Genomic DNA, 16,554 nt, shown 5'->3' on the forward strand with positions numbered 1-16,554 from the left:
GGCAGGATTTATTTGTGACAAGGGCATACCCCTGCTACTCATTATTCAAACCTTCAGTGCTAATTTGCTTTGTCTGCCAGAGTAGTAACATGTGCAGAGTTGCAGACTGAAGGCCCTAATTTATTGACCTTTAATGTGATCATGTACATTTGTGTGTTTTCCCCCCCTGTGCTAGTGTTAAATTACTACCAAAATGTGCACGTGCAGTCATGTTGAACACATGCGTGTGTGCAGAAGATTCATTCATGCGTGTGCGTCCCACACACACACACACACACACACACACACACACACACACACACACACACGCACACACACACGCACACGCGCACACACACACACACTCATTCCCTTCCTCCATTTTTCCCCATCTTGGCTCAGTGTGAGTATGTGTGGTTCCTTCGTTGCCAAAATCATCAGTAGATATCTTCAAGCATGGAGCTATATGAATGCTCTTTTCCCTCCCTCCCCCAATATGATGTGTTTCCTTTTTTGTGTGTGTTTTGATCCGTCTCTTGCGGCCAGGCTGCGCTGTGGTGAGGCGCGGGTTCGAGTGGCGCTCCTGTGTTATTTTTGGCGGCAGCAGTGGTTGGTGGCTGTTGAGGAGAGAGGAGACAGAAGGGGGGGTAGCATGGAGTCCAAAACCAAGGCTGTTTAAGGGATTTCTGTCTGAAAGAATTGCTCTGTAATGATCAGAGAGTCATTATGGGCCCGCATGCGCACACATAAAGCATGCATGCGTACATATAGGGACATCCATGCATGCACGTATACCACACGCAAACACTATACACATATGTATAGCCTACCGGATGCGGCTTGCAAGCACATTTTCTCAAACACCCTACAAACACCTCCTTCCTTCACACCCACTGGCTGCCCAATCTCAGTCAGTACAGGGGTTCCCAAACGTTGACATGCCAAGACCCACCCCCGGCGTGTGATATCATCATCATCATACCAAAAGTCCTATCTGATTGCAGTAAACGACGTTAAACGACATTAAACTCACTTTACCACTCGATTTGCCACTCACTTTATGCATACCCATACCCTATTGCGGAATGGCTTAGAATATATATCTTTACAATAAATGCACGTATGCACCAGTCTCTGTAAGTGTGTGTACTGTACGTACGTGTGTACGTCTGTAATCCACGGAACTTCGAGAACCGTTCGTCCCACCGACTTCAAATTTGACACACATGTTCCACACCACCACTAGGGAGTGCAGTGCCCAGCCTTGAGTCGGTCGCATACACGTACGGTTGTCCAGAACCACCCCACAAAGCTCAGGTTCTGCCAGTGGACCTAATGAGCCTGCCTAAGTCCCCTCACCGTATAATTCCCAGCCTCTGCCTTAGCCAATTGATTTCCATGGCAACCCCACACCTGCCATTTCATTACTTAACCAGTCAGTTTGCACTCTTCAGACACAGACAGACAGACACATACAGAGATCTCCATATATGGGCACAAAGGGGACACAGACGGTTAACACGGGTGCTATGACAATGGATATTGCATACAAGTAGGCTGGTGGCCGACGGGCACAGGTCTAATATATTGAAATTTGCGAAGATAGCTTGCAACTTAACATAATTGGTGCTTATAGACCTGCTATGTAGTTTGTTTTTTTACATTTTTGAAAATATTTGAAAAATGTTGAATATTTTTGACATCATTGAAAACCACTGCTCTAGTGTAATCTCCATGGGTTCATTGTGAAAGATCGATCTTCATAATTTCCAGGCTGCTAAACATAACGAAATGCTTTATCTTTCACATGGCATGGGAAATATAAATCCATTCCTCTGTTTACCCATATACATAACGCATTATGTAAATATTCAAGACTACCTCGGCAATGAAATATGTAGTCTTAATTTTTCCACATTGACACTGTTTACTTGCTGTCACATGGGAGGTGTTTGTTGTTTGCTGAGTGCTTTGTGTGAGACGTATTGCTGCCTGTTTAGGCTCCATGCAGCCTCAGCCCTTCACTCTCTCCTACCAGGCCTCTGAAAACACAGAAAAGAGAATGATTTTCTCTCTCTATTCTTGGCTGCCGATCAAGAGAATATTAGTATTCTACTTTATTTATTTATATTTGGTGGTGGCAGTAATGGCTGTGTGTGTGTGTGTGTGTGTGTGTGTGTGTGTGTGTGTGTGTGTGTGTGTGTGTGTGTGTGTGTGTGTGTGTGTGTGTGTGTGTGTGTGTGTGCGTGCGCGTGTGCGCGTGCGAGCGTGCGTGTGCGTGCGTGTGCGTGTCTCACACACGCGTGCACACACATACACGTAACTGTGTATATGTGCGTTAACCCACAAAGATATTTCAATTTCTTCTGAATATTAAATAAACATGCAACGGCAGCAGCAGCAGCAGCAGTGAAGCGCTGCCTGCCAGTGGGTTTGGGGTTGGATGGGTGGTGATGCTGGCGGTGAGGGGGGGGGGGGAGGAGGGGTTTGTGGCCGTGGCTCCGGGGGGGTGAGGCAGCTCATGGTCAGGGCCCCCGCCGGACACACTGGCGCCTCGCGCTGGAGGACTTCTGAACCACCACACTCCTCCACCGAAAACCCTGCCAACCCCGACTCTGTGCTCCCGCTTCCAACCCAAATCACTCACTCCTCTAACTTCATTTTAACTCTCTCTCTCTCTCTCTCTCTCTCTCTCTCTCTCTCTCTCTCTCTCTCTCTCTCTCTCTCTCTCTCTCTCTATTGCTCTCTTAAAGTCTCTTTCCCTATTTCTCTCCCTCTCTCTATCACCCTCTCTCTCTGTCTATCTATACATCTGTGTGTCTCTCTCTGTGTTTACATCTCTCACTCTCTCTCTCTCTCTCTCTCTCTCTCTCTCTCTCTCTCTCTCTCTCTCTCTCTCTCAGTAACTTCCTCTGTTTCCTTGTTCAATTTACACAAATCCTAATCCCTTGTTTTGTTTTGTTGGTGGTGTACAGTAGAATTCTGAGTTTTCATTAGACCCGGAAAGTGCAAAGAATTGGTCTTTTTTACACTTCCTGAGTTAAATCAATACTCCAGATTTGTCTGTGTTCTCATTGGCCACTGTGCTCTTATAGCGTTGTGTTTTCTCTACCATTTATTTTTATTTAGCTGAGAGGTTTGTGTTTCTTTCTTCCCTCCCCTCACTGTTCTGTCTCTCTTAAATCCCTTCCCTTTAAATGTTCCAAGGAAGTATTTAGTGGCTTGAGCTGAAAAAAGAAAAACAAGGATGGTTTGGGCTTTATGTCAATCAGAATACCATCAGGATAGTAAGCATTTTCAAAAGGAAAGAACAGTTTATGGGTGCTCTATATATTTGTAAGGGTATTAGGTTGTAATGGGCACCAATCTTCTAAGTGTTTTTCCAAGAGCTATTTGCTCTGTGCCGTCACAGTGTATAAACCTATGTCTCTTGTCAATGAATAAGATTTTCCATTGAGGTTGAAATTAAATAAACCATACCAGCCTCCTGTGCTCCTACTATAGATCCCCTCATGTAACCTTGCATATTCCATCCTCTGGGTTTAACCACTGTCAACCTGGTGTCCCTATTTTGGGCATCTCATTATACAGTAGGTGAAAGATGTTAACATTTAACAAAACTGTTTACTTTTTATTTATTTATATCAAAAATGGCAATAATAGGAGGCTTACATCAGCTATTTTCTCTATTCGATATATGACTAATTATAGGACTTAAAGTGGTTATCTTCAGTTGGGAAATGTGTGTTGTCATTGCATTGAAATGATGATCTATTGAAAGCATTGCATTGAATGCAAGAAAGCATTGTGCCCTCTGACATTGTCATGGAAGTTATACCAGGAATTCTTTAAATGATTGCCTCAGGAGCAAAGTGGAATTCTTTCTCAGTGCACCTATGACCTAGGTTGTGCGTACATGAATTATAGATGTCAAAGAACTTGGGTCTGGGTGAATATGTGTCACACTCACACATCCAATTTTCTTAACTTCATTTTCCCCTGGAAGCAATTTGTCATCCGGACGCCATTAAATGGGAAGCATATTATCTTTTTTAAAGGGGCACAGAGGCACCCACAACCCTCCCACAGTTCCTATAAACAAAATGGTCTCATTTAGTGGTGCATTTGGTGCATCTTGCAGTAAGAGGAGTGCCATTAAAAATAGTGCTAGCAGTATAAGTGACCATAACTACAAATAGCACTGAAGCACTGTTGAATATGAATGGCAATACAGGGTACAGCAATATTAAACATTGGCAGAGAGAATCAGAACTGTACAAGCAGAAAGGACAACAGCTAGGCATATCTTCTGTATAGGCATAGTTTTATTTTTGAGATAGCACAATGAAGACATGAAGAAGAGAGTCGGTAACTTTTATTGGCCAAAGAATTTGACTTGATGACATGTGGGATTATAGCCTGCACCAGATTCAAACCCGCACCTAATTGCTGAGGCACACCCCATTATACTTAACAATAATGTACAGTAGACATTTGACTGCATTTGAACCGTTCCGGCTAAGTGACGGCAAATATAAAGGATATCTATGCTACACAAACCTGCTAGCTACAGGAGAGCTTAACCTTTTCACCCCACTTCTCCTGAATGTCTTCCTTTATATCCCCTGTTCTTTATCTCGGTTGACCTCTACTGACCTCCAGGTTACATTGAGGTTCACTTAAGTCCAGCTTCTCCCCCTCTCCACCTTATCTTGATTTTCTTTTTTGCCGCAGAGCCTCCAGGCACACTGAACATTCTCTTTCCTTCTTCCCCCACCCGGCCACAGAGCCCCAGTCACACCTGCGGACACCTGTGCCTTTGTCCTGCCTTTAAAGCCTTCCCTTCAGTCCTATTTCACCTCAGGGTTGTGGGGAAGAAGGCACCCATGCCTGTGGCCGTGACAGACCGCTCCATTGTGGTGGTTCGTTTAGGAGCAGATAATGGCAGGAAAAAGGATATTCATTAGTGTTTGTTTTAACACATCCCGATGTGTGCCTCTCTCTCATCTAGTTCTCTCTCTCTCTCTCTCTCTCACTCTCATTTTGTGGCCTTTGAGAGCGCCGGGCCGATGTGGAGCCAGATCTGAGTGTCTCAGCAAGTTCATAACCTCTGAGGTCATTTGTTAACGAAAAGCATAAGTTTGTGTTACTCATCAAGTGTTAGCGGGGCTTAAACCAAACAGTTCTTGATTGAATGTTTTGTAATATAGCCTGTGTTTGTTGGTGTGGAAATGGGCTGTGTGATGGATTTAACAGGTTGCTTTTGGAATTACCTTCCTTATCCGGGCCTTCAACAGCTCTGCGTACAGCTCTGTACTGTACATGCAGGGCATGAGCAAACATTTCTGTAATTTATAATCAAGCAACAAGGCAAAACATATTTTTACCTGGGTAATTACAAAATATATGCCTAAAGTAAGACACTCATTACAGTCAGTCTGCACATTTATTGTAGGGCTGACAGTGATGTTTAGACTATCGTCTTCTTCAAGTCAAGCACACGTCCCATTTTCCCAGTCTCTAAATGTTGGACGCGAGTGGTCAAACCATATGGAACCGATTGTCCAGATTCTGGTTTTGTTCCTATGTGTCACAGTATGTGTATATTTATCTTTATATGACCTTATTTGAAGCAACACTTAATGTTTCCTGGCTTTCTAAATAAAAAAGTAAAAATAAAGTTAAGGTTACACCACGACTGAGGCAGGCATAAAATGGGCAGCAAAATACCAGTAGCAGGAGAGGTTTTAAAAGCCACTGACCGTCCCTTTACCCCCCACCCTCACTCACAAGCCTGACACGCCCTAGCCATACCCCATTCCCCCCGTTTGCCTTTTATGTTGTGGACTCGACCGCGCGCCCACTTCAGACTACCGTAAACATGTCAGTCCATGATGACAGAGTCGGCCCCGGGACGTTTTATATAAATTGACCTCAACTACAGCTCATTAGAAGCCCTAAATTGGAACCATGCAGCCTGGGAAGTGTAAATGTTACGACAGGAGAGGCAGTAGCTCTAGGGGGGTTCCTTGAAGTACAGGTCTACCGTGATGTCAGTGCTTCTAAGGGGAATCTCTCTCTCTCTCTCTCCCTCACTCTTTATAGATATATATTTTTTCAACCTGGCATGCCTATCTTGGGCATTATACGGTAGGTGCATTTAAAAAGAAATGTCTACATTTTTCAAATTTTCACTAAATATATAAGGCTTTAAGTGGTTAAATATAGGTAGAATTGGTATTAGAAATATAATTATACAAATTATTAGTCACACTACACCATGTATTTTCACCAAATAACATCCTGGGTGGGTATGCCTCTTAATTATTGAAGTAAGGTTACCATACTAAAGTGAACAGTCTTTTAGATTCCTCTTTAATATTGTTCTTTGTCTGGTCCTCTTATAGTACAACACCTCCATTACAATATCCCCCCCCCCCCCCCCACACACACACACCCACACACACCCATAGAAACCGACTCGACAGTATAAATATTATTGTAATTTGTACTATATTCTAAACAGTAAACTAATCTGGGTTGAAATACATCTAACAGTGTTGCACCTGTTGGGATTCAAACTCATAAACATAATATGTGTACTACGTGCCAAAGCTGAGAGTTAACTTCAAAGAAAAGCCCTTCTGTCAGAATGTAAAGTCTGCCTGCTGGCCACAGCTCAGCGTCTCCTCTGCTTATTAGTACATCAGGTCTTTGGTCCAGTATCTTGCCTTAATTGGGACCCTTTGTTTGACCGCCTCCCTCAATAAACAATACAAGCGCTTCTCCCCTCACCTAATCCCCTCTTCTCTCCTCCACTGACTCTGCTGGAGCATCGGTCGCAATAATTACCCCTCTCAAGCTGGAGAGCGGAGTAATTGTCTGGAGTGTAACTACAGTGGCTCTCTGAAAGGGGTCATTGTGTGGAACCAAGAGTTCACCTCAGCGGATGGCTTTGTTTGTGCCGCAAAAGATAATGAAGGTATTTGGCAGGCCATGAGGTGGAAATGCAGTGAGATATGAAGAAGAGTGAGTGAGTGAGTGAGTGAGTGAGTGAGTGAGTGAGTGTCGAGTGGTTGGGATTCAACTTTAGTGGTGAAACAACTGCTTTAGATTTTCTGTGGCGTCTTCGAGTGGAACTGCTCTCTTGTGTAAAAGATTATCTCTCGGGCCTCAGATATTAACCAAATTAACCCTAGCCTCCCTATGCTGGGGTTAACATCCGGCCAAGGTACTTCACCTACAAGCAGGCGTATTAGGGAAAAAGGCCTTGGTAGATCTGTGTGTACAATAAGAGGATAAAAATAACACCTGACTGTGGAGATAATGTTCTAAAAAGACCACAAATGGTTGATTCCACTCCATGACACTCAAACATCAAATCCATCTTTACCAAGTTCATGCTTTATCACTATTTACAGTTTGTTGTACACGCATTTCACATCCAGCAAAACAGTTGAGATTAAACAAGAACAGCAACATACCTGTACCACGTTTTACTTATCTGTGATCTCTCTTATAAAATGAAACACTTATTTGCTGCAATTATTGCTATCTTCCCTTCATTGTTGAGCATTATACAGGCTTCTAAAAATAGAATACACACCAAAAAAAGTAGAAAAATAACACACCTAACAACATCTCAATCTTTGGAAATGTTTAGTTTGTACAAAATAAGGGAAGCCCTTATTAACCATTACTTTGCCAGGTGTGGAAAATTCACAATTAAAAGGTTATATAGAAATAGTTTACAGACACATCTAACTTCAAGCTCTATAAATAAATCTCCAAAAACTATAGCACCAACTTCAACGTATAATCAATAAATAGATTAAACAAAGTCTTAATTTAATGAATTATTTATGGCCAGCTTCGACTATCTTGCAGTTTGTCAGGTAATATTTCCTGTGTGAAGTAAGATAATCTTCATGTGTATAATTTAAGACATAAATTAATTATTTTATGTAAATATGAAATTAAATTAGACATAGGAAGAAGCAAACAGGCACAAAAGGGTAAAGCAAAAACATGTAACTTAAATTTCTTTGCAAAAAGAAACAGTTTTCAAGACTGTTCATTGACAAGAATAATGGTAAAAAGTACAGTTGTAAATCAGAATTTTCTCAAATCATGCAATGCTCCGTCTACTCCATCATACTAACCATAACTCTTTGCTTTTAAACCTACTTTCCTCTTGCGGCTTCAGAGCTCTTTCCTCCTGCCTCTGCAGATTAAATTTCCCCAGTGGTTTGTCTCATTTGAAATGCAGAAAAATGTGTGTAGCCTGCTATATGTGTGCTATACTGTATGTATGCAAGAGTGTTTACTTTTCAGCATGTTTGTGTGTGTGTGTGTGTGTGTGTGTGTGTGTGTGTGTGTGTGTGTGTGTGTGTGTGTGTGTGTGTGTGTGTGTGTGTGTGTGCGTACACGCGCGTGCACGTGTGTCTGTGCTTGCTTGCATGCATGCATGCATGCATGCATGTATACGAGCATGCACTTGTGTATGCTTGCAAGTTTGAAAAGTTAACACTCGTGTGCATGTGTGGCCCACAGATTGTAAACTGATTGCTACCTGCAACATGCTCAGTTAGTAATTATAAAGGTTATCTCAAATGTTGTCCTTTTTGCTCCCTCTGGAAGTCAAAACCAAATATTGTCTCTTGTACTTCATTTTACAGGGTGAACGTATCCCCACAGCAAACCCTATATGGCAACACATCAGGTCAACACATCAGGTCAACACATCAGGCCACATCAATGCCTGAAGTCAGATCTCCAACAGTCCACTGTTGTTCTCCACGCCGTTAGTTGTGCCAGTCTTCTCGTCTCCGTTGGTGATCGGGTCAGAATTAGAGGGCACGGCGGCGTTGTTAAGGTCTGCGGTCTCCTCGTTCCTGGGGTCCCCCTCGCCCTCTATAGCCACACCCTTCGCTTGCAGCGCGGCCTCCGAGTGGGTCTTCTGATGCTTGGAGAGGTGGTCGCTGCGCGTGAAACGCTTGTTGCACAGCAGGCAGGTGAACTTCTTCTCCCGCGTGTGCGTGCGCACGTGCCGCTCCAGCTCGTCCGACCGAGTGAAGCGCTTCCCGCAGAACAGCCAGTTGCAGACGAAGGGCCGCTCGCCGGTATGCCAGCGCAGGTGGGCTTTGAGGTGGGAGGCCTTGCCGTAAACCTTCCCGCACCCGGGGATGTGGCAGCTGTGCACCGGCTTCTTCCTCAGGGACGCGGCCGAAGCCCCCAGGCGCTCCAGCTCCTGGCAGTTGGGGCAGTCACAGGAAGACCTGGTAGGGGTCCCGCCTCCACCGTAACCCCTTGCAGGCTTCAAGCCCATAGGGCTCTCTATCAGCCCGCCGCCGGTCACAGGCTTGGGCTTGTACATATCCTGAGGCAGCATGTGCTGTGAGGGCTGGAGGAGATGGGAGGAAGAGCCCAGGCCCACGGAGGGGTAAGGGGCCGGGTTTAGGGGGGTGAAGTCGGTGCTGTAGTTGGACAGCTGGGGGCTGAGCGAGGCCTGGGAGACGACAGGCTGAAGGGAGGCCTGAAGACCCCCGTCTGCCTGGGACTGTGTTGCCGACAGCCAGTTAGAGTTGGGGTGCACGTCCCACCATGATGCCGTGGAGTTGACGGGGGCAGCGGTGATACCAGGGTGGATACCAGCCTTGTACCAGGAGCCATACGGGTGTGTCATGTCCAGGGAAGTGTAGACGCTAGTAAGGCAGTCAGCCGTGGCGTGGGCCTTGGACACCAGGAGAGAAGGGTCCTGGGAGACGGAGGTCTGGAAGGAGTGAGAGAAAGGGTTGTACTCGGAGGTGTAGCATCCGGAGGAAGGAGGGGGGGTTCCGGTGGGGGTGAGGAGCCCCCCTCCGCCGCCTCCTCCTCCTCCTGCTGTGGTAAAGGAACCGCTGTAGGAGTCTGTCAGGCCATCGGCGGTCCGCCCGTTCTTGGCGGACTGAAGTTCAGAGGTCATGGCGTAAGGCTTCTTGGCTGGAGTGGTGCTGCCGGTTTTTCCAGGTGTGGCTGAATCCCTGACGGGGCTAGTGCTGCCAAACTTGTTACAGGTAGCCGTCAACATAGCCAGAGGACTGGAGCCATAGCGCGCGTCTTCCTGGGGGGGTGGGGGTGGGGGGGGGGGAGAGGAGAGGGGAGAGAGAGAGAGAACATTAGACTGTCTGCAGGAAATGGCTCCTGGTCGCCGCCGCCGCCGCTGTCAGTGTCAACTCTAATAAAAAACGTATGTCTCACTGCCACCGCCGGCTTTTCTCCTGCTCTCTCCATTTTCTAAGTGGTCAGGGCAATTTAGAGCTGTGTGTGTTTACGCTTGTGAGAAGTTCTGCTCTGCTCAGCAAAGGAGGAATCTGCATGGGATTCTGTTTCACTGAAACCACCGTCTATTGTTTGTACTCTTTATTTTTTGCAGATCGAGATTCCAGTGTTTGCTTAACCACTTAAACCCTATATACTCCAATGGGACGAATAGCAAAAATAGAACATTTTAGATTTTGTTAAAAAGCTACATGTTGTAGATCTGCTTTTTTCACTTAAAAAATATATTTAAAACTATCTCATACGCATGTTTGGGGCAACATGTGACTGCATCCATCTAGCGTTGAAGGATTGTGTATTGTAACAAGCTGCTCACAGCATCAGCAATTGTGTCAGATATACTAGGCTACAGCTTGCCAGACTTGTTTTGTTGCTGGTGGTCACCATGGCATTGCAGATGGTTCGGCATGCTAAGTTTATGCCCTGCCACAATGGCACACTGTGTTATAACTGTCTAGCCATTGTCTTATTCTTTTTTCCCACAACGATTTTGATGTTAAAGTATTTCTGTCAGTCACCATGTTGGTCAAATTACGGGATGTTTTATATCTTGTAAACATCCACACAACTGACAGTCTCTAATTGGTAGCCTGTTCAGGAGTTCAGTTGTATGCAGATGGGCGCTTTTGAGTAAATATAGAAATGTGTTTCTTTATATGAAAAACGTAGGCCTAAGTTTGATCAGGAAGATAAATGCTATGTATTAGGCACATCTATTTTATATATATATATATATATATATATATATATATATATATATATATATATATATATTTGGCCTGTCAATCTCTGACACTGTGACATTTATGTTCTAAATTAAGTATACACAGGCAGCCTCTTGTGCGAAGATGGCTTCAGTTGAGACAAAGGCACAGAACCATAAAGTTCCCATGCAGGTCACATGGGCAGATGACCTGCTCTGTGCTGAACAGCCTCAATTACCTGCAGCCGGCTGGCTGGAGGCGCGTGGAATTTACAATAAAGCAAAGGTAGTAAGCGCCCGAGGTCAACTCGGCCTGTCTCCTGTTGTTGTAACTCCTATAAGCTGGTTAATTACGTTTAATCAGAGTCTGAGAGCTAACGATGTATAGCGACCACAGTGGCAATGCGTGCTGTGGACTCTTACGGCGCCTACCCTAATCGAATGGATGGCTAATAGTGCACTCCAAAGTGTAGGCTAACCTGTGGACATTAGGACTCAGGGAGGCAACCTGTTAGCTCAGCTGGATCCGAGATGTGCGAAACAGTGGTAAGTTCAATTCATGTATTGTAAACTGAACAGACTCCGAGTATTCTAAACTGTTTAGCCTACATGTCGGTAGATTTAAATACGTATCACGCGAACCATAAAGCATTTCTCATAATCATGCCTATAGATAATGATTTTAAATCATTCCATAGGCTACGCAGCAGACAGTGGCACATTAAAATGCACATTCCAAAACGCATAATATAACGCCGCATTACAACAGCGAAACTTTTGTTAATTCAATAACAACAACACAATCGTGTCACAGAAGAATGTTTGAGATGTAAAAAATAGAAAGGTCACTTACAAATATATTCCCTACCTCCAGAATAGATGCAGCCATCCCTGAGAAACAAAATCCTAAATGAAACGAAGTGGAGACGCAGCGCAGCACTCAGTCCCGGGACACTTTGGAAGAACTTACTTGGGTAGGAGCGCGGGGAAGTGTTTTGAGAGACGGGGATCCCGCCCCCTAATTATAGGGTAGGGGCTCTTTGAAGATTCCCTAAGAGGCAATAAAAAATGAGAGAGGGAGGCGAATGGATGGAGATTGGTGGGTGAAAGAAAGAGGACATCCCACCACCTCCCCCGAGTTGAAGGAGTCGGATCGTTTTATCAAGCTAATGTTGTATGAATGGATTCCTCATCAATCACCATTTTGGCCATCATTTCAGCTTCACTGGCAGTGCCCAGTGAATATACGAATGCCAGTTTGGCACCATTCCACATGGTGTGATTAAGAGCTCGACATTTATCGTCGTTTTGATGATGATGTATAGGGGATATCGGATTATGTTTACTGTTTCCGCTTCTCATTAAATCTGCCTGGGTGTGAGGCCTAGACCTTAAGACTATACTATAACTTGGCTACTCAAACCTGCGCAGCATCCCCTCAAATGCCCTTGAAGTTATAGGCTTACTGCCTAAATAAAATTGCTAGCGATAAAACGGAGAGAGCTCTGCGTTTTCCTCCAAAAGACGGAAAAAACAAAAAAAGCGAGTACGCCACATAAATCAGGAAATTAAGCTGCCTGAGTCTGTGGTTTTCATTTGAGATTTTATTGTTCTGGTTTCAACCCGCTCTCTGTTTTCAATATTCTTAAATGCAGTTAACTGCCTTTTCAGACATTAACTGATGGTTAAAAAGACTGAACTACAGAGACAAGCGAAGAATGAAAGGACCAAGTCATTAAATAAAATAAAGAAAAGATTATCACATCAAATAAAATGAATTAAAATGGGTTATATACAGGGGGAAGTTGCAAGATTGTTTCCTCCATGAAGGAAATGGCAAATGAACAATGAAAACTAATAGTTTTTTAATTAAATATAAGTATAACAACATATCAAATACAACTACCAACACATCTTAGTGCTCTCATGAATGTGGGGTCAAACTAAAATTAAAGTTGTAATTGGAATGTTCCTGTTTTTTCTTCTTTTTTCTCATGTCAAATGTCTGTAAATAGGTCAGTTTTATGAGCTGTTTGTAATGCATCTTAGTCTTTTTATAATAAGACCAATATCTTTGATACTTCCACTATATGACACTGTTAATTGAACTCATGCAATGATACAGCCTCTCAGAGTTAATCTAGCATTGAAGATGAGACTTCGATATACGACTCAATATTTGCAGACGTGAACTGGACTTACATTTCTCCATGCATGAAGTAGGGCTCACAAAATCTGAGTCTGATCTTATTTTCATTCTATTTCTTATGTGAAACACTAAATAAACACACAGTATACATATACATACATATATCTGTCGATATTGTAGACTATAGATCGCTGGAATAATCACATAATATGTGTTGATAATGCATTATATTTAACTCAAGATCCAAAACAGACTTGCAATAACTCTCAATATTGCTGTGTCTGCTGTATATTTTCTGCAATGCAGTTTCTTCATAACAGTCAAATTACTGCCCATAGGGCAACTGGTTGTTTTTATCTGAAATTAAGCTGCATGTATCATCTCTCAATGTTTGCTATTAATTTAGACTTTGAAGTTTGAATCAGATTTATTAGGCTGGAGCCCATATCTGATACATTTTATTTATTGAATCGGGGAGAGCAGAACCCCCTTCAGCCTACATTCTTCTGTGAGATTGATTCTCAGCCTTTTGTGGGCGTCTCTTTTTCAGTAGGAGAGCAGAGAAGATTAAAATTGTTGTCAAAAATAAACATATAATTTCTGTCCTTATTTTCTCCTCAATTACAGGGCATGGTCAGAGCCAGGCTTGTCGTTCGGCATGGAGTCTGGCCCTCACATGAACACAGAGACTATATTTGGCAGTCTGCTCTCCGACTGACCTTCATCGCTTTATTTTCTTATTCCAAAGGGGTGTGAGTGGAAGAACAAAGACTGCTACATGCACATAGTTGACACTCTCGCACACTCCTACGGGACTGCACTGTACTCACAGTCACAGCTGTAAGCTTCACCTCAGACCGAGGGCAATGTGTCACCGATGAGATGACTCACTGCAAGAAATTCACAGTCAATGTATTGATTTACCTGATGTTAAGATTTACAGATATACATTACATGCTTATTTCCTCACACAGTAAAATCCTCCATGTCGATTTAACTTTGAGTGTAAAGATTGACCCAAATAGGCCCTTATGAGTTCATTTGCAGACATTATAGGGTACATTTTTAGAGTGGGTGGATTTTTACGTAACACTCTCTTTTACACAGTTAAATGAAGACATGTACTGTGTAAATAATATATAATTGAAGCAGCTTTATTAAAATATATACATACATACAGTATACCCGAAGAGGTATTTATGAACACATCAAATATCTCTTAATCAGAGCTATACAATAAGATATCTTGTTGAACATGAAGTGCCAGAGTCCTCATCCTCATCCACACGAGTATACGGTATATTTGTCATACGTGGCAAGTTCTTGACACATTCTGAGGCATTTCCTTCCTCTCTCATTTGGCACATGCTCTCTTAGTGGTGGACGCCTTTAAGTTAAGATTTCCTTTTCTTCTCAGCGTTTATTAATGCTCCATGTTTTACATTAAAGTAAAATGATAGGGGAAGTAAAAGCTCCTGTACTAGTGTAAGTGACGCTAAATGGTCCACATGGGCTGGTTCTCCTAGTTTTATATGAGTTTTAGTAATCTAAATCCTTGGCATGTTCCCATTTACAGTTGTCTTCAAAAGAACGCGGGTGAGATCTATAATTAGAGATTGTGTTAAGCGCTTAACAGCCCCTTCAAAAAGCTTTCTCTCCTCTATTTGCTATTTTCTGTCCTTTGGGGTTTGGGAGTTTTGGGTAGGTATGGTAGAAGTAAGACTGATTGGGGCGGTGGGTGGGCATAATTAAGCTCTACAGAGCTGATTACTGTATGTGCCAGTTCATATGGACCTTTACCTCCCATATGTCAGATTGTGATGGATTGGATGAATGCATAGAGTTAATGCTTAATTTGTATGACAAAGTATAAATCATCAATTTATCTAGCGAGTGAAAAGTCCTTGAGCCGAGCAGTTGCCTCCTGGTCTGCTGTATGAGGGATGACCATTCGTCCTTAGTTTTTGAGAGTGTAAACCTGAATGATGTGTGCCATTGTTTGCTCCTCTTCAAAAGCACACAGTGGGCCTTGGGCTGACCCAGTTAGGAAGTCTGGCCAAGCAGGGGCTGTGACGTGAGCGGTCCTAAAGAGTGTTGACCACTGTCTCCTTGGGAGGTTGGTGCCAGGGACCTGTTGAGTGGGGTCTGACACCGGATGCTTGCACATCCTTGGACTCCCATTCCTTTTCCCAAGATGATTGGGTTATGAAATCAGTATTCTTCCAAATTGTCATTTAAATGGAAGACAGGCAGTAATATGTATGATGATGATGGTTTGGTAGACAGGGGGAGTTTAAAAAAAAAATTGTTATTATTATTATTGTAAGTACATAAAATGTATCCCTTTGGAGATTATTGGCATGTACTTACATGCTTACTAAACTGAACATGTGTTAGCAAAATCTATCAAAGAGTTGAATGTAACTATTAGGAGTTTTCTTTTATAGAAGAACACACCCAAACATCAGCACACAGTAACAGTGTTTGTTTACTTCAAGATGGTGTATTTAAAACAGAACGCCTACTTACTTTGGAGCACTCTGATTGCTACATCATAATCTGATGTCTGTTGGGCTCATGGGTGCTGCAAAGAATTCTTGAAGCATTTGATGAGTTGTGATACTGATCCAGTCTTATTGAATTATTGAAGTAATTGTAATTGTAATCTTTCATTAGTAAATTAACTTTTTTTTCTTTTTGTCTCCACCAGGCTGAAGGCATGGGGAGAGAGTATGTTTTGCACTCTGTCCGTGTGTGTGTGGGTCCGTGTGTGTCCGTCCGTCCGTCTGTGAACAGCTAATCTCCGGCACCGTTAACGTTAACCCAGTTGATGCCAATTTTTTCACACACACTCCCTGGATGCCAACGATGAACCTCTGCCCCAACTTTTCCAGAACGGCCTGTTGTAGAGCCACCAGGAGGCCGACTTTTGAAAAACACATTTGTTGATATTACTCCAGATTCTGTCCAAAAATCCCGCAAATCGTTACAGTCATGTGTTCAAGCCGGATCTGTCTGATATTTCATATTCCATCCTAATTGGCTAACATTGGCTTTCAAAGTTTGCAGGATTGGCCTCAAATCATGAACGCAGCATGCAATTTACGTGAAATCTTTCACAGACTTTCCTACTAGGCTGAGGAATATATCCCACCCTTTTCACATTGGCCTGTTATAGCACCACCAACAGGTGGATTTTTGCAAAACACATTTTTGGAACAAAATGCCTCAAATCATGAACACAGCATGACATTTACATGAAATCTTTCACAGACTTTCCTACTAGGCTGAGGAATATATCCCACCCTTTTCACATTGGCCTGTTATAGCGCCACCAACAGGTGGATTTTTGCAAAACACATTTTTGGAACAAAATGCCTCAAATCATCCAATTGCCATCCAA

General features: G+C 43.2%; 1 protein-coding gene across 1 annotated transcript; it reads right to left on the reverse strand.

Moving 5' to 3' along the window:
- Window positions 1-8,424: 8,424 nt before the first annotated feature.
- On the reverse strand, window positions 8,425-11,951 carry sp7 (Sp7 transcription factor). The gene is made up of 2 exons (XM_079510368.1): window positions 11,856-11,951; window positions 8,425-10,081 (listed from the first exon to the last, which is right to left on the reverse strand). Exons 1-2 carry the CDS (start codon window positions 11,889-11,891, stop codon window positions 8,747-8,749), a joined length of 1,371 nt encoding a protein of 456 aa, XP_079366494.1. The 5' UTR covers window positions 11,892-11,951; the 3' UTR covers window positions 8,425-8,746.
- Window positions 11,952-16,554: the final 4,603 nt, after the last annotated feature.

This window comes from Electrona antarctica, assembly GCF_951216825.1.
Source record: "Electrona antarctica genome assembly, chromosome: 9".
Lineage (NCBI taxonomy): Eukaryota > Metazoa > Chordata > Actinopteri > Myctophiformes > Myctophidae > Electrona > Electrona antarctica.